The 25,167-nt window shown below is 33.4% G+C and overlaps 1 protein-coding gene and 10 non-coding genes across 18 annotated transcripts in view; 1 reads left to right on the forward strand and 10 right to left on the reverse strand.

Annotated features, from left to right (window-relative positions):
• The window catches only part of LOC123524192 (band 4.1-like protein 1), a 239,220-nt gene that overhangs the window by 39,860 nt on the left and 174,193 nt on the right, over positions 1 to 25,167 (forward strand). For 7 of the 8 annotated variants that reach the window (XM_053539111.1, XM_053539116.1, XM_053539114.1 and 4 more), the window contains exon 1: positions 2,282 to 2,337. The exons of the other annotated variant lie outside the window; for it this stretch is intronic. In XM_053539111.1, the coding sequence (XP_053395086.1) occupies positions 2,297 to 2,337 (41 nt within the window). In that variant the 5' untranslated portion in view covers positions 2,282 to 2,296. Of the gene's footprint in view, positions 1 to 2,281; positions 2,338 to 25,167 lie in introns of those variants that run through there. 8 annotated transcript variants of the gene reach the window in all.
• Positions 3,007 to 3,078, reverse strand: Trnac-gca (transfer RNA cysteine (anticodon GCA)). The gene has a single exon. It is a non-coding gene; the product is annotated as a tRNA-Cys (tRNA).
• On the reverse strand, positions 3,502 to 3,573 carry Trnac-gca (transfer RNA cysteine (anticodon GCA)). The gene has a single exon. It is a non-coding gene; the product is annotated as a tRNA-Cys (tRNA).
• Positions 4,392 to 4,463, reverse strand: Trnac-gca (transfer RNA cysteine (anticodon GCA)). Its single transcript has one exon. It is a non-coding gene; the product is annotated as a tRNA-Cys (tRNA).
• On the reverse strand, positions 9,194 to 9,265 carry Trnac-gca (transfer RNA cysteine (anticodon GCA)). Its single transcript has one exon. It is a non-coding gene; the product is annotated as a tRNA-Cys (tRNA).
• On the reverse strand, positions 10,883 to 10,954 carry Trnac-gca (transfer RNA cysteine (anticodon GCA)). Its single transcript has one exon. It is a non-coding gene; the product is annotated as a tRNA-Cys (tRNA).
• On the reverse strand, positions 13,220 to 13,291 carry Trnac-gca (transfer RNA cysteine (anticodon GCA)). The gene has a single exon. It is a non-coding gene; the product is annotated as a tRNA-Cys (tRNA).
• On the reverse strand, positions 14,232 to 14,303 carry Trnac-gca (transfer RNA cysteine (anticodon GCA)). The gene has a single exon. It is a non-coding gene; the product is annotated as a tRNA-Cys (tRNA).
• On the reverse strand, positions 17,090 to 17,159 carry Trnac-gca (transfer RNA cysteine (anticodon GCA)). The gene has a single exon. It is a non-coding gene; the product is annotated as a tRNA-Cys (tRNA).
• Trnac-gca (transfer RNA cysteine (anticodon GCA)) lies at positions 18,205 to 18,276 on the reverse strand. Its single transcript has one exon. It is a non-coding gene; the product is annotated as a tRNA-Cys (tRNA).
• Trnac-gca (transfer RNA cysteine (anticodon GCA)) lies at positions 20,331 to 20,402 on the reverse strand. Its single transcript has one exon. It is a non-coding gene; the product is annotated as a tRNA-Cys (tRNA).

The following is a 25,167-nucleotide window of genomic DNA, read 5'->3' on the forward strand; positions in this document are numbered from 1 at the left end:
GGTTAGACAGGAATGGAAGGTAGACAGACGGACAGAAAGACAAATAAATAGGTAGATAGGTAGGTACCATCCAATCCATCCGTCCGTCAATCCATCCGTCCACCGGTCTGTCCCTCCGTCGATCCATCCATATATCTACCTTTTATTCCTGTTTAACATTTGCTGGTACGTAGACACTTTTGTGCGCTCCTATTTTACACTCCTATACAGCAGCGAAGAAAAAACATTCGTTTCGATTGGCTAATTCTGTCATTCCGCGTTTTAGCCCTATTAAATTATATTTTCGTCTCGCGGCCACGTCGAGAGAAAACACGGGAATAAACAAGTTCAAATGTCGAGAAAGCAGGTCGAAACCCCGCCAGGGAGATTTAGTTACTGGTATGTCTGGGGCGCTGGGCGAAAACACGATAATTAGCGCTGCTTAAACTTTTTATAGCGAAAACACTTGAAATTTACAACTAATAATGGCAGGGGCTCGGGGTGATAACTCGCTTTATAGCGGGGGCGAGGAGCGGAAACATGATAATTATCAAGATCGCGGGGTGAGATTTAGTAACTGGAATGTCGGGGCGCGGTCGAGAACACTACGTTTAAGCAGCGCTAATCATCGTGTTTTCGCTCCCCATCCCCGGCATACCAGTTACTTATTCTCACCCAGCGACCCCTGTAATTATCGTGTTTTCGCTCCGCGTCCCTGCTAAAATAGAGTTTTCAACCTGCATCCCCGCATTTTAACTTGCTAAATCTCGTGTTTTCGCTCGTCAGGTTTGCGGGGAGAAATGGCAGAAATCAGAAACCATACGAAATGAACGCACAAAATTGTCTACGTCACTGCAAAATGTGTTACAGAAAGGGAAGATAGACGACGGAAGTACAAACAAATAAATTAGTAGGTAAGTACGTAGGTACCATCCAATCTATTCATCCGTCCGACCGTCTATCCATCTTTTTATCGTTTCGATTGGCTAATAAGTCGTGGTCACTAAGTTGTGGCCACAATTTAATAAATTGAGGCCACGATTTACTAAGTTATGGCCACAATTTACTAAGTTGTGGCCACAAGTTACTAAATTGTGGCCACAAGTTACTAAATTGTGGCCACGATTTACTAAGTTGTGGCCACAATTTACTAAGTTGTGGCCACAATTTACTAAGTTGAGGCCACAATTTACTAAGTTGTGGCCACAATTTAAATACAGTGTTGCGGATGTCACCTCTGTGCCACCGTACACACCCCACATATCGTCGGGAAATTTATTTTAGGATTGATTTCTGATGCATAGTGTCAATAAAAAGAACCTCATAATGAAAAAAGGAAAAGTGGGAAAAGTGAAAATTGTGCAACCAGTTTTTACATGTTATTGTTTAGCTAGTGATATCAATATAATGGTAAATCAGTGAAAAATGTGTACCTGATCTGTTACTTATGAATTTTATAAGCCAAATGATGGGACTTAAAAACCATTTACTGCATGAGAACTTGATCTAGAAACAATTTCTCCTAAGCAAATATTGGGCGGGCGCACATTTTACAGCCTACTCAGTTTGACAACTTTTGATTTTGAATTTGAACATTTATAATGCCCTGTATTAATTGTCGATTGATCATATTAATATTAATCAGTAATACTAAAATTATTTTATGCACTGTAAAGCATAAGTTTTTTTGTGTCAAACATCGGGGGAGGCATATAGTAATTGCAATGTTCGTTCATCTGTCGGTTTGTTCGTTCGTCCCGAATTCGTGTCCAGTCTGTAATTTTGTCATCAATCAAGGGAATTATATATTACTTTTTACAAATTTTTCCCATAATGAGACGATGTGTCATACGCAAGATCCAGACCCCTAACACAAAGGTCAAGGTCAAACTTGGATGTCAAAGGTCAAAAGGGCTTTTTTCTTGTCAGCTATCCTTCCAAAGATTGTAATATTACTTGGCATAACTGTTCCCCACAACATGACGACGTGTCATGCATAAGCCCAAGAACCGTAGATCAAAGATCAAAGTCACACGTAGAGGTCAGAATCCAACAGGGAGTTTTTCCCTTTATGATAGTAGTTTCTTGTTAAGGAATTAAAATTATGTCCACAAAATTTTACAAACATCATTTTACTACATAAGGTGAGGATTAAGGCTAAAGATAGACGTAAACACACGCAAAATGTTATGATTTATGGCGATCTTGGTATTACGCTTTTGTCACTGCAAATTAATAGTCGTATTCTTACTTACTTGTGTAAAGTTCTTTATGCTAAATATGATCAGATATGTAATATGTTGTATAAAGCATTTTTATGCTATATACACGTGCAAATGTGGATTTAGATTGGATTTGGTATGTTAAGAACACATTGGATTTTGGTTTGTCACATTTTTGGTTAGATCAACAAGTTTTGTCACGAAAATAGTTCAAAGATATTGTTAACTCCAGGCTTAAAGACAACTTTGTTCAAAGCTGGAAAAATACACTAAATAAATGTAGTAAATATTTCAATTATCATATCTATAAAGAAGATTTTGATTTTGAAAAGTATTTCAATATTTTGTCATTGGCTAATACTTTTTGTAAATTTAGATACATTAATCACAAATTATCAATTGAGAAAGAAAGAAATGTTTAGAACATGTAAACTTTAAAACTGTAAAAATATTATACCATCATTTTGCCGTTTTTTATTAGTTTGTTGCTGTTTATGATGAGGATATCAGATGCCCTTAACGGGCCTTGACTTTATCAATATACTGAAAACCTGAAACTTGTTAAATAACCCAAGTTAAACTTTTGTATCATGCAGACGAATAATTTTATAACTGTTTTATATTTCAAACATGTGTTGGTAAAGTTATATGGGCTTTTGTAAAGTTTCAGGGCCTTTACGATGGTTCAAAAGAAAAGAAATCACGCTAACCTTAAAATTATCAAAACACTTTCGTATCTTATGTTTAAACGTAACTGAACTGGTTATAACTTCTTCTGAACATAAGAAAGAAACAATAAAATTTAAGGGGACACCCGGGTTCGAACCGGGGACCTCTCGATCTGCAGTCGAATGCTCTACCACTGAGCTATATCCCCTTTTCTCTTATAATAGTACTTGCATTTAGAATATAGTTCTTTCCTATTTTATCTTAATAATTATATCAATAAGTTGCCACGCCATCCAATATATTCTCCAATATACTTTTATTCTCCAATATTTCCCAAGATTTCAAACTAGTAAATATCAGAAATATATGACATTTTGAAAATAAAATGTCCCTTATGCACTTAATGACTTGCCTATTGATAGCTTAATATTGACAATACTATCTATAAAATATATTACTGACGTGTTTTGTTATATAATTTTAAGAGGTATTGTTCCAGTTTTTAAAAGTCACAGTAGAAAATATATCATTCTTAAGAGAAAGCTATGGTTTTAACGCCATTAAGTTATATCTTTCATTTAATCACTTATTAAGAACTGTTAATCTATTAACGTAAAAATAAGAGAAATTTAGGGGACACCCGCATTTGAACCGGGGGCCTGTCGAATTGCAATCGAATGCTCTACCACTGAGCTATATCCCCTTGCTCTTGCATTTAAAACATATTTCTATTTTATATATCTATATAAATGTGATGTAATACAATATTTCTAAAAATAATCATTATTCATATATTTCTATACTACCTACTGTATTGACATACATATTGTATAACAATTGTATACTTGGCTCTCTTGTCAATTTAGCTATTTGAATATTACCAGTGTAAAATGGCAGTGTGTACTTCTCCCAGTAAGAACAGGACAATTAAAAAGGAGTTGATCCTATCTTGCTCGTGACAATAATTCTTCACATGTATATAAAAAGTATAATCATGAAACTCTGGTTATTAAAACTGCGTTGCGAGTTATTGTCATTCTGGCAAAACTGATCATGAGGTTAAAGATTTCGAAAATAAACTTTCACTTTTAATACGGATCATTTCTTACGCGAAAGCGATATAATTATCTTTCCTACAATTTTGTTTTCAACGCATCTGGGGTTTTGGAAAGGACCTAACTTGTGTCCCTAAAAATTTTGATACAAAAACATGCAAAAAATGTCACGAAATAAAATAGCCGAATAGGCAGGGGACTTGGGTTAAAAATAGGCTCAAACGCACATTATTATTTTCCATAACCCAATGTTAAGTATCATGTAGACGACTAGTTTCAGGTCCCGTTTAATATTTCATTTAAAGTTTTACACACTTTTGTAAAGCTTCAAGGATTTTATATGAAGGTGAAAAACAAAACTTAAAAACCCCTCAATTATGAAAACAATTGGGTATCTAACATTTAAACATTACTTGTTATAACTTATTTGGTCAGATTGTTCTATTCATAAGAAATACAAAATTTAAGGGGACACCCGGGTTCGAACCGGGGACCTCTCGATCTGCAGTCGAATGCTCTACCACTGAGCTATATCCCCTTTACATTTATTAGATTTTGCTTATAAGGAAGCTATTTCTACTTTATCGCTGATATTTTCCTTTACCACAATCAATATTATACACTGCACTTAACTATTTACGTAGTATAATCTACGCTGTTTTATACAATAATATTTATCACATGAATTGTTTTAATAAATCAATGGACTTTTAAACGTTTACATCATGGTTTATAAAGAAGTAAACACTGTGATATTTGTAAATACTAAAAGTCCTGCTACAAAAGGAGAATTCCTCCACTTCCTCCATCAAAACTTGAATGTCGCCTTTGTCAGTGCGACGTTTAAACCATTTGTTACAAAAGGACGGATAAGAAAAATGAATAAAAAAAATAATACATGCCAAAAAGCACTTCACGGCACATATACTGCACAATGTATCTATTTCGTTTCGGCTGTCAAAGTACAATAGTCTCATCTTTTGGTCTGATCGGTAGTCTAGTTTCAATTTTGAATTGACCTCTTTAAACACATTTGCTTACATTTGTTTATTATTTATATTCTTGATAAAAAGTCCAATAAAATTATATCATTAGAAGTAAGAATAATACAGTCAACAAAAAAATAATTTCTGTGTCACAATTATTTTGAGCAGTTTTACAAAGACAAAATAGTATGTAATGAGACACCCGGGTTGGATCCGAGAACCTGTCGATCTGCAGCTGAATGCTCTACCACTGAGATGCTCTAACTGACATCTATAACCTTGGCATCTACATATCTAGTATTTATTTATTTATTTTAGCAAAAACATCGTTTAATAATATTAATCCTTTGGGTTTATGACATTATCTATTACGATTATGATGCAACGTCGGGTTAATGACATTTTCTTTTAACATTATCGGACAACGTTAGTTAAGCGATATACATTAAGTAGACATACATATATTAATAACCGAGTACTTTTCCTCCATTTGAGCGCAAGATTGTGAAAACGTTTCGAAATTAAAAACAAACATAACATTTAAAACTGAATTTAGATGTGAAAATTACCTTTAATTGGGCTTAAAAAGACACGAGAGATCTATGTTCGCACAATTCAGGTGTGGAATACTTCCACTAAGAGTAGATACTGGTCGATATGTCGGAGAACCCGCAAATGAAAGACTATATGTAATATGTAACAGTGGTGAAGTTGGAGATGAGAGACATTTCTTTCTAGTATGTCCGTTATATGATGCCATCAGAAGAGTTTTGTTTAGGGATATTATAACAAGTGTAGATTATATTAACCATGGTGATAAATTTAAATATTTAATAAATAATTACTCAAGAAAAAGCGCAACATTTGTTGTAAGAGCTTTCATGATGAGAAAAAGCGTGCTATATAAGTAGATTTCCTGTTACCTTGATTTATACATAAGGCTCATTCTGTAATATTAGCACAACGCACTTGTTTTGATACATTACATTTCAGTGAACAGAATTATGCAATGCATTTACATATTCTTGTTTATGTTGCCTTGTTTATTATTTTATATATTAAGAAGATGATATAGCATGATATCATGTTACTAAATCTAAATACTTAAATATTTTTGTGTAAATCATATGTAAAGACATACAAACAACAACATTTATACCATGCATTCTTTAACTGATATCATTACATTATTATATCAAATATATATGAATAACGAAATAGCTTAACAATTATTTAAGCACTTTAAATTTAAAATGTCCATCTTCACTATTGTATTCTTTTAGTGTGTGTATCCGTGAAATATTGTTAAATATTTATGAAAGGTGACATATAGGCCCGTTGGGCCGGGTGTTGACAATTTGCATTATTTTATATGTATACATCGATGCCATACACATGTCACTGTAATAAAAGAGTATCTCTATATCGGCATGCATATATTTTACATCCTATCAGGAGCTATGGCCCTTTTGGGGTTTAAATGTACCTTGTATACTCAACTATGACATTTTCTTTTAACATTATCGAACAACGTAAGTTAAGCGATATAAATCAAGTGGACATACATATATTGTCATGCATATATTTTACATCCTATTACTGGTCAGGAGCTATGACTTTTTGGGGTTTAAATGTACCTTGTATACTCAACTAGTCCTATGTCCATATGCAAACAATTGTCATGAATACTCTCATTCTCCATTTATAATACATAGAGTGGATATTTGTTTGTTACTTAGTGGGATTGGAGCGTCTCAACCGTGTTCCTTTATTTGTTCGTTTGTCCTTGTGCGTTTTCTTTGTGTGAGTTTGTGTGTTGGTCCTCGGTTTACGTTTGGTGAGGCTGCGTTTTTAGAACATGGTTTTCCCTGTTGGACATTCATCCTTGTTCTTATTCCAATTCTATTATATGGAGCAGAAATATGGGGTGTATACAACCTTAAAGAAATTGATAAGCTACATATGAGATTTTGTAAATACATTTTAGGAGTAAGAAAACAGACACCAAACTATGCGTTATATGGAGAACTTGGTAGGTTTCCTTTGTCAGTTTTATGTAAAGAAAGAGCACTTAAATTTTGGTTAAAAATCCATAAGAATACAGGCTCTCCTATACACTCACTATATGTTGACAATTATGATAGCCCCAATCCCAAGTCTTGGAGTAGATGTATAAAATCAATTATTGATAATATAGGATTTTCTTAGGTCTTAACAGACATCAACCCCAGGGTAAACTACATATCTTTATTTAAAAGACAATTAAGGGATCAGTTTATTCAAAACTGGTATGCTTCTATTTCTGATATGCCAAAACTTGACTATTATAGAAAATTTAAATCGACATTTTGTTATGAAAAATACCTAGACCTTATAACAAACGATAAATTACGTAAAGAACTTACTTGTTTTAGACTTTGTTCTCATTCTCTTGAAATTGAATTTGGGAGATATAATGGTACTCATAAAGAAAATTGTTTATGTAAACTTTGTAATCAAAGATCTATAGAGTCAGAATATCATTTTCTTTTGTGTTGTAATAGATACACTGGTATACGCAATTGATATCTTGGGCCAATGTCATGGCCGTCATTAAACAAATTTTCAACAATTATGTCAACAAATAATAAGAATATATTGTTTAGAACTGCAGAGAGAGATGCAATGAAGTTCCGTATCGATACCCTTGTTATTACAACTGTTTCCTAATTTTGTTATTTGTATAAATATTGTGTGTCCACTATAATGTCTGTATATACAACAAATACATGTATTTGTCATTTTTCACATTGTATTATATTGTTAATGGCCAAAGGCAAGAATATTGCCGATTTGCTGTGAATAAAACAAACTTGAAACTTGTTCTTACAATCATCATATTAGGTTTATATCTTGTGTTTAAAACGTAGCTGGTTATAACTTATTTGGAACGTAAAGAAAAAGCAACAAACATTTAAGGGGACACTCGGGTTCGAACCGGGCATCTCTCGATATGCAGTCGAATGTTCTACCACTGACCTATATCCCCTTATGAATTATAATTATACAACTTGTATTTATGATATATTTCTGCCTTATTTTATCTCAATAAGTATGTATCCGATTTATCACAGCATCCAATATATTCTCCAATATACTTTTTTCAATATCTTGTCTACACGATTATACATACTCACATTTGTCTTTAGTATATATTTAAAGAATTAGATATGATATAATAATAATCAGTAACAATTATTGTTTTACTACGACGGATAAATATCTTAATAAAAATGAATATTGAAAAGGAAACTTCACAAATGAAGCACTTTCTGACATATTGTAGTAGAGGGATAATGTCTGATACGTTATAAATGAACTGAGTGCTTGAATAAATTTTCTTGAGGTAAAAGTTTCGTTTTTAAGGTTGCGGTAGAAAAGGATTGGGGTTCCTTGAATGTCAAGAAATATTTATGCATTCTGCATTTTAAAGAGGTAAACGAGAATGACTTAATTTTACTGGTTGGTGTGTTTGAATTGAAGGGATATCCAGTTGAATTCTCTTCCTCTGACTTACATCCTAATGTAATGTGTTTTGTTAGATAATTTTCTACCTTATAATAAACACCTTCATATCAGACATGTCAAATAAGATTAATACAATTGGTTCTAGTTTATATAGTACAATGATATATAAGGGGTCAACGGTATGAGTTCAGCAGTATATGAGAGCAACAATATATGCATTGAAGGTAACAAGCGTTGTGAACGGCCTTTATTATTGGGTAAACTGTGCGAGTACTAACAGCTTTGATAACAAACTGATGAACATAAAATATATGTATTTTGAAAAGAAATAATATTACCAATGTACAACATACACATCTTTATAGTGCAAACTAGTTACATTTGTTATTTTTATGCGTACAGTGTACCTCTTTTGATACATTTATATACTTTTAGAATCTATATAACCGAAAGACTGTAAAGATTTCCTGGGTTACAACACATTGATAAATAACTTAAATATCTTGCCTAATAATAACTTGATATTGACAATAATATCTATAAAATACGTAACTAAAGTTTCTTGTAAATGTGTACGGGGTATTGTTCCAGGTTTTAAATGTCCTAGTAGAAAATATATCATTTTGAAGAAAAAGTTAAGTTTAACATTTGTTTGTTTGTTTTGGGTTTACGCCGTTTTTCAACAATATTTCAGTTATATCTTTCATTTAAATGCATCTTAGTATCATTTATTATGAGCTGTTAATCTATTGATGTAAAAAAAAAACATAATTAAAGGGGACACCCGGATTCGAACCGGGGGCCTGTCGACTTGCAATCGATTGCTCTACCACTGAGCTATATCCCCTTGATCCTACATTTAATAAACAATTATTTCTACCTAAATACATGTACCTATCTAAATCTGGTGTAATACCTAAATGCTTATTTAAATCTGAGGCCGTATTCATAAAACATCTTAAGTATAAGTTTTGACTTAAGTTTAAGATTTTACTTAAGTTTGTGGTGATTTCAGCTTAAGTCTAAGAAAAAACTTAAGTCCTATTCATAAAACAGCTTAAACTTAAGATAGGTAAGAAATGACTTAAGTCAGTAAACAAAATAGCGTCGTGAGTACGATTAAAGTGTTGTTGTTTTTTTTTTGTTTTGTTTTTTTCAGATAAAAGCACTTTAAACATAATTGTGCATGTTGTATCTGTCTGAAATTAATGCTGTTTTTTAAATGTTTTCGTCCACAATAAAAGCCAAGAATTACTTACTAAATTGTTTTATGAAAAACAAATATACTTAAGTAAAATAAATTTTTTAAGTATATAATAAATTTCTTATTCTTATATTTAAGATGCTTTATGAATACGGCCCCTGATGTAATATATTATTTCTAAAAATAACCATTATTCATATATTGTCACATGTAAAACTATACTAACTACAGTAGTGACGTGCGGCATACATCATATTCAATGGGTTATTTCAAATTAACATTTTTCTATGGAAGTTCATTTTCCTTTGTGTTATTTTTACCTGTAAAATCGATTGCTGTTTTAATGATGCAAACTTGATAAGACCTTTTCAACATATTTGCATAAGTCATCGTTCTTTAGTTCTAAAATGTTTTAATCGCTTAAAAATTATATGTTTGTCTCTCTGTCATTTTAGCAATGTAAACAATACCAGTGTATACAATGTAATACCAGTGTGTAATTCTCCTAATAAGAAAAGGACAGTTTAAGAATGTTTATCCTATCTAGTTTTGTCAACAATATTCACACTTGCATATAAAAGTATATGCATTCATGATAACAAAATAATGAAACTCTGTACAAAAAAAAAAACTTGCATTATTTATGACTGTGTCCCAAAACTGCATTGCGAGTTATTGTCATTCTGGCAAAACTGATCATGTGCTTTAAGACATGTAACTTTTAAATTGACTCATTCTTACTTTAATATGGATCATTTCTTACGCAAAAGCTATTTAATAATCTGTGTTACATTTTTTTTTTCCAAAAACCGATTTTAAGATTGTACAAAGAAGCGTGATCTTTACTTCACTGAATGTAAACCAAATTTTGATATATATTCTTTCGCCCAAAGAAACCTAAAATACAAAATCATCAGTATGTATATATTGACTAGACAATGTTTCAGAGTGCAATTTACAAATTTTGAGTGGTGGTACTATATCACAAAGCAACATAGATAGAGGCCTCGGGTTAAAAGTAGGCTCAAACGCACATTATTATGTTCATTAACCCAAATGTTAAGTATCATGTAAACGACTAGTTTCATGATTAATCTTTATTTTAAAGTTACGCACGTTTTTCTAAAGCTTCAATGTGGTTTACGTATAAAGATTAAAAAAACTTATATAAAACCTTTAAATCACGAAAACACTTGCGTATCTAACATTTAAACTTAACTTTGGTCAGGTTTTTCTGTTCAATAGAAAAAACAAAATGCAAGGGGACACCCGGGTTCGAATCGGGGACCTCTCGAGCTGCAGTCGAATGCTCTACCACTGAGCTATATCCCCATCACAATTAAAATTATTTTGTTTATTAGCACACTATTTCTACTTTAAGGTTTAGGGGTATACCACCAAAACACAGAAATTTTTGATAAACGAACAACATCGTTACCAATAATTTAACTGACCATTACATGTTCTATCGTACTGTCCTGTACTTAAAATATTCTGAAAAAGTTGTCCCCCTTTGAAAATGAATGCCATTTGTAAAGAAATAAAAATAAACAATTGCTGAAAACTGTGTTCCACCTAGTTATGTGAAATTTCAACACTCGCACGCTATTGCAAATGCACTAAAACGAACTTGTGTAACAGTTCTTTGAAAATGGTGAGTTTTTAAAGGCGTTTGACTGTCCGGAAGATGGACCCCTTTAGGCAGTCCTTTTCCGGAATTCAATGTTTATATCAGTATACTGACACATGTTTTGTAGTTTTAAAATGATAGCGTATATATTACTCTGCAAAACAAGTGTCAGTATACTGATTTAAACATTGAATTCCGGAAAATGACTGCCTAAAGGGGCCCCACTTCCGGACAGTCAAACGCCTTCAAAAACTCACCATTTTCAAGGAACTGTTACACATGTTCGTTTTGATGCATTTGAAAATAGCGTGCGAGTGTTGAAATTTCACATATCTAGGTGGAACACAGTTTTCAGCAATTGTTTATTTTTATATTTTTACAAATGGCATTCATTTTCAAAGGGGGACAACTTTTTCAGAATATTTTAAGTACGGGACAGTACGGCAGAACATGTAATGGTCAGTTAAAAGATTGGTAACGATGTTGTTCGTTTATAGAATATTTCTGTGTTTGGTGATATACTCCTAAACCTTAACACTGACAATACGCTGCAGTTAACTATAGTATAAACTACAAAATTTTTTATCACACAATTGTTTTAATAAATCATTGAATTGCACAACGTTTACATCATGGTTTATAAAGAAGTAAACAATATGATATTTTTGTTAGGCTTAATTTGAGTAAAACATAATAGATACTAATGGGTTACGTGTTTTTCAATAATGGGTTATTGCCATTTGGATCTAAACATGTATTGTATTAATCGCTTGAATATAAATTCAAATTTCTCATGATTTAAGCTAGTTTCATTTATGCATCGTTTTTATGTCGTGTACGTAATTTTGTTACTGCTTAATCGGACCATGACCTTGTTGTGAAACTTAATCAGTTTAAACTTCATTATCATCATTAATAATGGGGAATTATATGCATGGTATTTCAGTCACATGAATAAGCCCGCCTGCTTAGCTCAGTAGGTAGAGCATCGGTCTACGGATCGCGGGGTCGTGAGTTCGATCGTCGGGCGGGGCGTATGTTCTCCGTGACTATTTGATAAACGACATTGTGTCTGAAATCATTAGTCCTCCAAATCTGATTCATGTGGGGAAGTTGGCAGTTATTTGCGGAGAACAGGTTTGTACTGGTATAGAATCCAGGAAACTGACCGCCGTTACATGACTGAAATGCTGTTGAAAAACGGCGTTAAACCCAAAACAAACAAACAGTCACATGACGAGAAAACACACATAGAATCTTCACATACTTAATTATTGCATCTTTTCTGTGATTTTTTCCATTTTCAAACTTGAAGCACATTTGTCACTAATTAAATGCATGTTTCAAATAACATAATGTTTCTCATATATTACAACACTGAAATGGTAAATATTTATGAATAGATATATACTTGAATAAATATATACATGCATCATATATAATCTATATATCTATCATCTTATATGACAATCGCCACGATTGTATATATACATAAACAGTTCCGGAATTAATTTCATCTCCATATTTTTGTAATGTTGAAAACCATACACACTTTATTGTGACTATTGCTATGTGGTGGAATGTTGCAGAAACTGTTGTCTTTTCTCTTGCTGTTTGATAAAAAGGGATGAAAGGTTTGTGGCGGATCTAAGATCCAGATTAACGTTGAAAACATTGCACGTTTATTGTTGCTATAACTATGCTTTACTATATGCATTAAACGAATGTTGTCTATTCTTGAAAATAGCCCAGTTCTTACCTTTTGTATCGTGCAGACGACTACTTTCCAAAATGTTTTATATCTTAAATCTACGTTGGTAAACTTATACCCGCTTTTGTAAAGTTCAAGGCCATTAAGAAGGCTCTGATGAAAAGAAATCATCTTAACCTTAAAGTTAACAAAGTTTTCGTTATGTATAAACGTAGCTGTTTATAACTTATTTGGAACGTAAGAGAAAAAAACATTAAGGGGACACCCGGGTTTAAACTGGGGACCTCTCGATCTGCAGTCGAATGCTCTACCGCTGAGCTATATCTCCTTATGAATTGTGCTTTACTTGTATTCCTGCTTTATGTTATCTCGATATCAATATGTTCATATCAGATTCATTACGGCATCCATATTTTTTTTAGAATATCATATATTGTAATATTATACCTCCTACAGTAATGACATAAATATTTTATATACGTATCACATTCAATGGATTAATTCAAATGAACATACTCCTGTGGAAGTTCATTTCCTTTTGTGTTATTTTTCCTTTTTTCTAGTTACTGTAACATCTACTGCTGTATGAATGATGCAGACTTTTTAAGAGTTTTTCAACATATTGTTATCAAGTACAATTTTACGATTGTACAGAGAAGCGTGATCTATACCTTACCTAGAATCCTTTACTGGATGTAAACATATATTAGTATGGAGTACATTTGTTTTCAACTAAACATTTCAGATTGACACCTTTTGAATTTTAAAATTGACCACCAATAATGTATGGTAGAGTGGTGATTTGGGTTACTTTGACTTCATACAGATACTCCTTCAACGCATCAGGGGTTTTGTGAAGGACCTAAATTGTGTCCCTAAAATATAAAATCATGTGTGTTTATAAATTGACTAATGTTTCGGAGTGCAATTTACACAATTTTACTGCTACTCTTTCAGAATAAAAAATGCCACAACATAATATAGCCACATTGGTAGAGGACTCAGGTTTAAATTAGGCTCAACCGCACATTATTATGTTCAATAACCCAATGTTGACTGCCGTTTAAACGACTAGTTTCATGTCTGTTTTATATTTAAAAGTAATACACGCTTTTGTAAAGCTTCAAGGTTTTCATAATTATGGAGATTAAAAAGAAACATTAGAAAAGCTCTTAAATTATGACAACACTTGCGTATCTAACATTTAAACGTAACTGCATATAACGTATTTTGTTGAGTTGTTCCGTTCAAAAGAAAAACAAAATTTAAGGGGACACCCGGGTTCGAACCGGGGACCTCTCGATCTGCAGTCGAATGCTCTACCACTGAGCTATATCCCCTTCACAATTGTATTGTTTTATTCAATAGGAAACTATTTCTACCTTATCACTGATATTTACTTTAACCACAATCAACACTGCAGTTAAATATTTTACATAATATAATATAATCTACGCTGTTACATAGACAGTCATATTTATCACATGAATTGTTTTAATAAAGCATTGAATTGCACAACGTTTACATCATGGTTTATTAAGAAGTCAAATTTATGATTTTTGTCAGACTTAATTTAAGTGAAGTATTATAAATAGCCTACTAACAGTTTTGTTACAAAAGGACGAATATGGAAAATGAATTTAAAAGATAATACATATATGCCACAAAAGCACTTCTAACGACACATAATACTATGAGTATCTTATATTTTGCTGTCAAATGTACAATAGTCTTAGCTTTGGGTTTAGTTTGTATCATAGTTTCATTTTCAAGTTATATTATGTTGCGCACAATGGGATGACATCATTTTTACAATAAATTTTCGTTTTAGTCATTTATACACTTTTCTTATGGTGTTTGAATAAACTGAACATAACTGATAGGCTGTATGTTTTTCATAATAGCGTGATTGCCTTTAAGATCTAAACATGTATTCACTTGAATATAACTTCAATTCATCTAGGCCCACCCGCGTAGCTCAATGGGGAGAGCGCAGATCTACGGATCTCGGGGTCGTGAGTTCGAGCCCTGAGTGAGGCGTATGTTCTCCGTGACGATTTGATAAAAGACATTGCGTCTGAAATCATTCGTCTTCCACCTCTGATTCATGTGGGGAAGTGGGCAGTTACTTGCGGTGAACAGGTTTGTACTGGTACAGAATCCAGGAACACTGGTTAGGTTAACTGCCCGCCGTTACATAACTGAAATACTGTTGAAAAACGGCGTTAAACCCAACACAAACAAACAAACAAATAAAATCAATTCATTTAGTGTCATTTATGTATCGTTTTATGCCATATACGTAAATTCGTAACAGCTAAGCGAATCCTGAACGTTCTGACAAAACTAATCATGTTAAATTATATACGTTTAATCTTCAATATCATAAATAATGCGGAATAATATGCATTGCATTTCAGTCAGATGACGAGAACATACATATGGCATCTTCACATTCTTAATTATTGCATCTTTTCTGTCAGTTTTGTTATTTATTTTCATAAACTAGAAAGACATTAGTGACTGTATGAGAATGAAATACTAGTACATGTTTCAAGTAACATAATGTTTCTCATATGTTAAAACACTGAAATGGTAAATATTTATGAATAGATATAAACATGAATAAATATATACATACATTATATATATATTATATACATTTATATCTTATATTCAAGATACACGGCAGACAATCATCAAGATTGTAAATATTCATAAACAGTTCATGAATTAATTTCATCTCCATATTTTTTGTGTTGTTGAAAACCTTACACCTTTACTGTGACTGTTGCTATGTAGTGTGTTGAAATATTACAAAAACATGTTGGCTTTTCTCTTATGATTACTTGGTTTATGGCGGATTTAAGATCCAAATTATCGTTGAAAACCTTGCACGTTATTTTTCTTCGACTATCAGTGACTGCACGCATGAAACGAATGTTGTCTATTCTAACAAAATTGTTATTAGGTTTATGATTGATCAAAGATTCTAGTTGACGCTGAAAACCTTACACGTTTATTGTTGCTTAGAATATCGTTGATTGTTAAACAAATGTTGTCATTTCTCTTGCTATTTGATTATCATGTTTGTGATGGATTTAAAGATTTTAATTAACGTTGAAAACCTTACACATTTCTTGTGACTTTGACTGTGTATGGCTTTAACACGTATGTTGCAGTTTCTCTAGCTATTCTGGACGAAAGGTTCTTTTGGTTTGTGACAGATCAGAAATCCTAATTAAAATGGTTGTTTTTACATCATCCAGTTTGTATTACATATTTATTATATAATATGCTTGAACGACAAGGTCTTTTTCTGAGTTATATTTAACGTTCAAAATACAGTTAAAGATCGGTCTAAAAGGTTATTAAAATGCCCAAATGCAAAAACTATGCTATTTATCCAGTACTTTAACCATTTTACAAGAACATAATGGAAAAAATGTATATCTTTGAAGCTCACGTGTAGGCTATTCGTTCTGTAACATGCGCAACAAACTCTAGATTTCATTCAAACTTGATCAGTGTAATGTATTATGCATATTGTAACACAAACTGTTTTCTGAGATTGATAACATATTTTGACTTAAATAAACCATTGTAAGTGACTTCTTTCTGATTTAAATAAGAAGTTATCCGATGTAGTAATAGCGAAAATCAGAATGCTAGAGGGAAGCTAATTTTATAATTATGTACATGTATTAGTTTAATTTTTTAAAACTTATCGCATGTCACCTTGTGGACATTTTATGTGTCCTGGAAGAGTGTACCAAAAACAATTTTCTTATGGTTTTTATAGTATCGATTCTGAAAAGAATTTGCTACAAAGATCTATGTGCTTTTCATAAGGTGGAAGACACAAGTTGAAAAAAGTCGCAACTACACCTTTACCGTTTGATAACCTTACATAAAAGATTGACATCAATGCTTTCAAATACGTTTTTGTAGTATGTAGACCACTAACTGTAATTTCATCTGTCCATAATATTATAAACACATTTTAGAACCAAGTATTTCATCATTTGTACATATAAGAAATTTGTCTTTTTGAAAGCAACAGAATCAGTTAACTTACATTCACCGCTGAGCAGGAAGGTTGGGTTTGTTCAAAGAAAAAAAAATAAGGGGACACCCGGGTTCGAACCGGGGACCTCTCGATCTGCAGTCGAATGCTACCACTGAGCTATATCCCCTTGTTATTGGTCATATACTGTTTATTAACAATACATTTCTACTTTATCTTATAATAATCAAATACATCTGTTGCCATATCAAATTAGTGACAAATGCTTAGAAACTAATTATATGTACTACAGTACACAATTTAACGTCGTATTATTGAAGGTTATTGTTCCGTCGTTTTCGCTCAAGGGATATGGTAGTTCTGAAAGATAAAAGGAATAATACCCTTGTTGGTGTGAAAAGATCCTTTGGAAGCACAGAATGCAAGCAAGGGACATAATTGCAGACTCGGTTTGATTAAAACTGTTCATGAGAGGTAATGAAATGTGCAACACCTTTCACGCCCCTAGCACCGGCTTAAGTGGAATTCTGTTACAATAAGAATGAATACCCAGCATGTTCCCAAGTTCCCAAAGGAGTAGAAAATATAACAAGACTGGAGACATTTTGTAGCAGCCGCGCGGCACGTAACGACTGCTGTCGCGATAGTTAAGCATAGAACTTAACCATGCAACAAGATAGCAAACTCGGTTTCATTAAGTCTTTTTATGACAGGTAATGAAATATGCAATTACCTAACGTCCCCTAGCACCGATTTAAGAGGAATTATATTATAGTAAGAATGAATGTACTCCATGATCCCAAATGACTAGAAAATATAAAAAGACGTGTTTAACACACTAAACCCATCAGGTCATTTCTGATCAACTTTAAACCGTGTCCTTGGAGTGTGTTATCACCAGTAGATAAGACAAGCCAAACCCGTATGTACAAGTACAATTTACAGATAAATTTATTATTTGAAAAATCAAAAATGAAAGCGTCACAAAGACATTTCTACATTGGGTTTAGGATGCCGCTTAAAAGGTTAAAAATACAAGGTATATCTTTCAAAATCCTAATATGCAAACATGGTAACCTGTATATGTATCCTACATAAACGTATACACTATATTGTGCAAATTTCTATTTGATTCTTTTGAAATATATAAAACGTAACTTATTATATCATATATTTTAAACGGTTCTTTTCTTAACAAAGAAAAACAAAATTTAAGGGGACACCCGGGTTCGAACCGGGGACCTCTCGATCTGCAGTCGAATGCTCTACCACTGAGCTATATCCCCTCGCTATTTATATTTGTAGTATTTTGTTTGTTCACAATCTATCTCAACCTTATCGTAAAATAATCAGACCCATCTGTTGCCATATATAAAGTTAATAACACTTGCTTTAACGATAGTCACATTCAGACACTAAATAATATGACGTACTTAACACAGTGAAATTTTCATAAACCGCATACATTTGTATATTATGGTATGAATTGTTTTGATAAATACATTGTATTGCACAATTTTTACCTCAATATGTGTAAAGAAGCAGACATTATGACGTTGTTTTCAAGCAATTTGAAATTCGTGTAAATGCATACTAACAGTCTGGTCACTAAACGGATAAATAAAAAAATGAGTTTTCGAAATAATACAGCACTTAGCAGTATGTGTTAAGTTACAAACAGTCATAAAAGCACGATCTGACTTCCAGTTTTAGTTTCGCTTGTCAATGTATATCATACAAAATTTGTTTCATTTAAGAAGTAAGTGCTATTTTGTGCGTTTATACGGGCATAAACCACGTTGGGACTGCTTGGAAATCATTGAATCGCGGTAGGGATTCTTGGAAGAATTTCAAGAAATCCCAGTGTGGTTTATACCAGTATAAACACAAACAATATAGCATTCAATTCTTACATTTACATTTTTACAGTGGCATGCTACAAAATATGTGGTTTGTTTTCCGTGAGAACCAGAAACTCAAAATATATTTCAGGATATCGATATTTCAAAGAACGAAATATAACAGGCACAAACGCGCGACCGTGTTCAATTGTAATTCGTTCTCTAATAAAACTACAATTCTTCGTTTTTGTTTAAAATAGTTTGATCTTTAACGTCAGAAAAAATAGTTTTAGAAATTCTTTTTTTGAAATTTTGGAGTAAAATGATGATAGAAGTTTTCGACTGACACCATTTTCTCCATTTTTCAAATGACGTCAGATCGCCCAGTCTCACGGAAAGGGCCATCCTTGATATCGTTACGCCAATCTTTTTCTATTCGAAAATGAACGTGTTCTTCTCTTTTCGTAGAAAATATGTAGTTTATGTAAATATTTTGAATTATGTTGTACATGATGTACCTCTGTAGATAAATTTATAAAATTGTATTTCGTTTTAACTCTTGCCCTGCTGAATTTCCAAAATAAACGTGTCAGTCGTTCAGTTTGGACAGTACCATTAACTGTTAAAAGAGGTACATACAAAAAGATACTGACTGAGTGGCCAACAGTGCAGGACATGATCACACTGCACGGATACGCATGGTAGAAACAATCGTGTTCAGCATGATAAGGATTAATCAAAGAGCAAAAGAAACCAGAACACTGCAGTAAAATTGTTCTGCCACCGAGCTTCATCTTCACTTTCTTTACCAGTCTATTTATACATTATGTTATAATAATCATTGCTTGTGAACTGTCTTTTTCATATTGTTCTTAACATTATCAGACTTTAAATCATAGCTATGTTTTGCATTTGACTGCTACAGTTTAAATCAATAAAATATAGATGCTTGTTAACAAACTAAACCCGCCAAGTGCATACTGATGGACTTTTTACTTGTAATTATAATCATTAGTTATGACTGGCTAGTCTGCGTCCAAAACCTTGACTTCACATACAATTTACAGATTATTTTAGTAGATAAAACATGTCAAAAGAAAGCGCTACGAATACATTTCAGTATACCGCTTTGAGAAAAGTTACAAATACGAGGTGTAAATAATTTTTATATCTTTGTAAAGAGAAAAGAATGACAAACACTTCAATAGGATAATAAATATTGCGCGTTCATTCTAATGAAAACAATATTTGTTCAAAAAAAAATTCCTTCTTTGTTTCTACTTGAAAATTTCAACCAGATAAAAAATCGATATCGCCCAGTCAGGCGTTTTCAAAGAGGATAATTTTACTGATAAGACGGCGGACTTGACCTCGTTGATCATGCTTTTAAAAGCCTAATATGCAGTTATGGTAATCTTTTTGTGTTGTAACTGTACACATATACGTATTATCGTAACTGTTTATATGGTAAGTGTGTTACAAAGAAATAACAAAATTTAAGGGGACACCCGGGTTCGAACCGGGGACCTCTCGATCTGCAGTCGAATGCTCTACCACTGAGCTATATCCCCTTCGTGTTCAACCTTGAAGTAAATGTGAATTTAGAATGTATTTCTGCCTTATCTTACAATTATTTAACACGTCTGTTACTATATAAAATTATCGACGTTTGCTTTAACATATATCATTAAGTAGACAACAATATATAATTTATCTTCACAATTATATACATTCATACTGTTCATATGATTATTTAATTGCATCATAATTTGCAAGGCAGTACTCAGTCATATATTATCATCAGGCAATTGACACATTATATTAACTTTATTTATACGAATACTAACAGTCGTGTCAACACACGCATAAATATAACAAAACTATGAAGTTAGCAAGGAACATATGTATGCAACAAGAGCACTTCACGTAATATGTTTGTTACAAATAGACATTAGTGCTCTCGGAAGTCAATACTTAGTTTCGGCTGTCAATGTATAACTGTAGTCTAAGCTTTGGATTTGATATGTAATCTAGCTGTATCTTTGAATTATATTGTACATCATACATTAATACAATTTTATCTTTCTTTTTAAAGGGCAAAATAAAAATTAGATCGGAAAAAAATCAATAAAATGTATAGAGGATATTACATGAGTGTCTACTCATATTGAATTATTAAATGAGTTGAATAAAATAATACAATGCTAGGATCTGCATTTAATGAATTGGAAGACATGAATGTATTATTTTTTTCTTTTACATGTCAGCATTTCCTGCAGAAACATTAAAGTTTCTCCATTCTTTACCTAATACAGACCAAGTCAGTTCGACAAACGTGTCTTGGTGGCTTCTGACCGGTTAAATGTTTGAATAATTCAGTTAACACTAAAAACCCATTACATCAGTAGCAATTGAAGTAACAAGTTCATATAAAGAAAACAAATTGCTCAACTGCACAAACTAAAATACAATGTCATTGTATGTAATGCTTTCTTTAACGTAAACATTGTACGTAAACAGGATTTCTTTGCTTTATATGATTAATTATTTAGTCCAGCTGTAGCTGTACAATGCTCTGATTGCTGTCGGTAGAAGTTAGATGTAGCCTCACGGAGCAAGTCATGTATGTTTTTGTCGTATCACTTGCTGTGTTCTTTCATTACCAACATTTTCATAAACTGTTTTTGAAATCATCTGATATCCCATATATCTTCGATATGAGGATGCTACCGTTTACTTAATATCTTTCATTTGTGAAGCGGTTGACCATTAATTTTGTCCTTTTGTATGTATTTCAAGAACAGTAAGTGCATTAAACATTTTACATATTATTCAGTAGAAAAGTATTTTGAAAAGAATATTTTACTAAGATTTTGTATCATGTAGTGAGTGGAAAACACTTGTTGAAAATATTCACACATGTATTATATACCTCTCAGTGACCACGGCCACATTTACTGAGTGAATGCACACACCTTTGTACTTTCGACTACATGCAGTTTCATTTATATAATAGGGTTTATATAGCAGTTAATATAGCATGATCAACTTTCTCATCCGTACTTCAAATGAGCCAAACTGTTGTGTGCCATGTGAGAGTCCCATAAACTACCAAAGTGTATCAGAAACGTTCTCTAAATTTTCAGAAAAAAGTGTTACACAGAAATCAGTCAATTTTTGTGTCTCCGATGCTTTCCTTACTGAATAAAAAGTGTTATTATTTAAGAATGGGTTAATTTATAACAAAAATTACCATACACTTTTATAGAACACCCTTCAAAGAAACAGGTGCCATTTTTATGCAATTCCTTTTATAAATAAAGGAATTGAATTGAATTTCTGTTCTGAGAAAAAGGCGAAAATGTTATATATATGAGGACGGTATTGCTGCATGTAAAGAAGTATGGACCAACAGAAGTGTTAAGATCCCTCCTACTGGAATGCTAGTGGAATTGCTCACGCTGGTTCTTAAATGCAACAATTTTGTGTTCAATGACAAGCATTACCTTCAAATTCAAGGTACAGCGATGGGAACAAAAATGGCACCTTCATACGCAAACATATTCATGGGCCGTCTTGAGAGGCAATTACTCTCGACGGTCACATTGAAGCATCTATGGTTACGCTTTATAGACGATGTGGATATGCAACGGACTCATGGCCGGGAATCTCTTCAAACATTCCTTGACCATGCAAACAACTTTCACCCATCTATAAAGTTCACCAGTGAGGTTTCAAATGAAAGACACGTGTTTCTTGACACAGTGTCAAAGCTTAAAGATAACAAAATTGTTGTTGACCTGTATTCAGAACCTACCGACACCCACCAGTATCTTCTCACCACAAGCTGTCATCCTAAACACTGTTGCCAAAACATTCCCTATAGTCAGGCACTGCGAATCTGCCGTATATGCTCAGACACAGAAACGTATCAAGAAAGAACAGAGGAGCTATCAAAACACCTCCTGAAAAGAGGCTATTCCTCAGACTGCGTTCTCGCTGCTACCGAAAAAAGCACTTGCATTCTCAAGGGAAGAACTGCTACAATACAAACACAAAACAACTTAATCAAGCAAACGCACACCTTTTGTGGTCACGTACCATCCAAATCTGCCAAACATACGTGCAACTGTAGACAGACACTGGCCTACAATTGCGTCATCACAGAGGCTCAGTCGTATGTTCCCTGAGAAACCCCTCATCGCATACAGAAGGCCTAAAAGTCTGCGAGACATTCTAGTTCGGGCCAAAGTCAAGTCGGCTACAGACACAACCAGTTCAGGCCAGTCAGGTCCTTGTGGTGCCCCAAGATGCCAAACATGCACTACCATGCCAAGCACCAGTACATTCCTTTCCTCCAATGGACGCAAATCTTCGGTTAAGGGGATGGCTAACTGCAAAACAGAAAATGCCATATACCTTATGACATGCAGGAAGTGCAACAAAAAATATGTCGGGGAAACAAAACAGACGCTAGCAAAGCAAATGAATCTCCACAGATCTGACTGGAAAACACGCAAATTCAACCGGTCGCCGGTAGCTGAACATTTTAACATGGAGGGTCACACCTTTGCGAATATCCTACTATGTTGCATTGAATTTAATGACAGATGGGCGGATAAGCAAAGAAAGGAAAGAGAAACCTACTGGATCCGCCGTCTCAACACCTTACAACCTATAGGCATCAATAAGGGAGACTAGATTAAACTGCTGAAGCATTTTTTCCCCAGTAAGATTAAAAACACAGATACTAGTAGTTCATTTTAGCAGATATTTAATCACTTCAGGCAATCGGACATAGTTTTTAATTAACATCGACCACAACATAGATTTTCTTTTTCCGCTACCTTCTCTGTTGAAAACGGCGTTAAACACAAAACCAATGAACGAAATCCTCAGGAAAAATACAGGGAACCAATCAAAAACGCTCTATTTTTATAAAACCGCTATTTTTTATTTATCACTCATTCTGTTGATCGATATGTTCATTGAGCATTTATATATCGAACTATACAGGCGGTATTTACGCCGTTGCTGTGTTGTTTTGATTTATGCTACCCTTGAAAAAGGCTTTTTTTTAAAAAGCCGAAAGCGCTCGGGTTTATAATTAAACGTTTTACACTGTTTGAACATATATTTTTTCTCATACTCTATAATTTTATCTTTATGTTCTTGTATCCTTCCGGGATCCAGTGTGTTTGAAAGGCATTTTGTTGATGTTTTTTCTTTAATATCTCACATATATATATATATATATGCTTACTCCTCCTCCTCCTCATACAATTCCATGTATTAATAGGTCGACAGTTTGAACATTATAAAAGAAAAAAGGTAAGGGTAGATTTCCCGGAAGCACAGAGCACCCAAACACAGCCTCAGAGCCATGCATCGCAAAGTAGGTCCACAACAAAAAGAAGCTGTGAAGGAAAAATATTGTAGACGAGCTGCTTCAAAAATCCAACAAGTACATTTTAACTATATGCAAAATACAGAAAAAAGGGGAGTGGGGTAAGGGGTAGAAAAAAGGGGTCGGGTGTTGGGAACACACACTCACTCACAACTAACATACGCAGATACAAACAGACAAATAAGATAAAACAACACTGTGGGGCACCTCCAAAGACACACACACACACACGCAGGAAAAAACAACTAAGGACGGCCGGCGGCCAAAATTATAGTGGGCACGATAACTTGCTCATATTAGAAGGAGATGGAGTGCAAATGCAAAGGGAAAGGACGGGAGGGTAGTGAGGAGAAAGAGGAAAGAAACGCCAACAACAAACAAGACAACATACGCAACACGAAATACGCGACGGACAGAAAACAAGTTGAAAGCGCCTTGGAACGGCCAGTAACTTATATAAAGGAAACTGGGGGTTTAAACGGGTTTAGGGCATGCCAACCTCGCACTTGCCATATTTTTAACAAGTTAGACAAGACAATGTAAATAAAATCACTCCCCACAGAGAAAGGCTCTAACATTAGTGACAAAATACCAGATCATATCAAGTAAAACATAAAATCTAGGGTCAATCTATTACACAACTTGTCTGAAGTCAGAGCACCAATAGCCTACCTTTATATGTAGGATTTAATTGGAGAAAAGCATCACGGAGTCTTACACTTTATTAGTCATCGTACCATCAAATAGGAAAGCGTATCGATTAACTGTAAAGGGGTCAATCACCAAACATGCAGTGCGCTTAACGATTTTCGCATTATATCATCTTTTGATTAACACACTTTACAAATATTTGATTAAAATAAGCATTGTGTTTAATTTTTCGAAGGTTATAAACTACATCTACATAGTATACCGGGTGTGTAGTAGGA

This window comes from Mercenaria mercenaria, chromosome 3 (genome assembly GCF_021730395.1).
Source record: "Mercenaria mercenaria strain notata chromosome 3, MADL_Memer_1, whole genome shotgun sequence".
Lineage (NCBI taxonomy): Eukaryota > Metazoa > Mollusca > Bivalvia > Venerida > Veneridae > Mercenaria > Mercenaria mercenaria.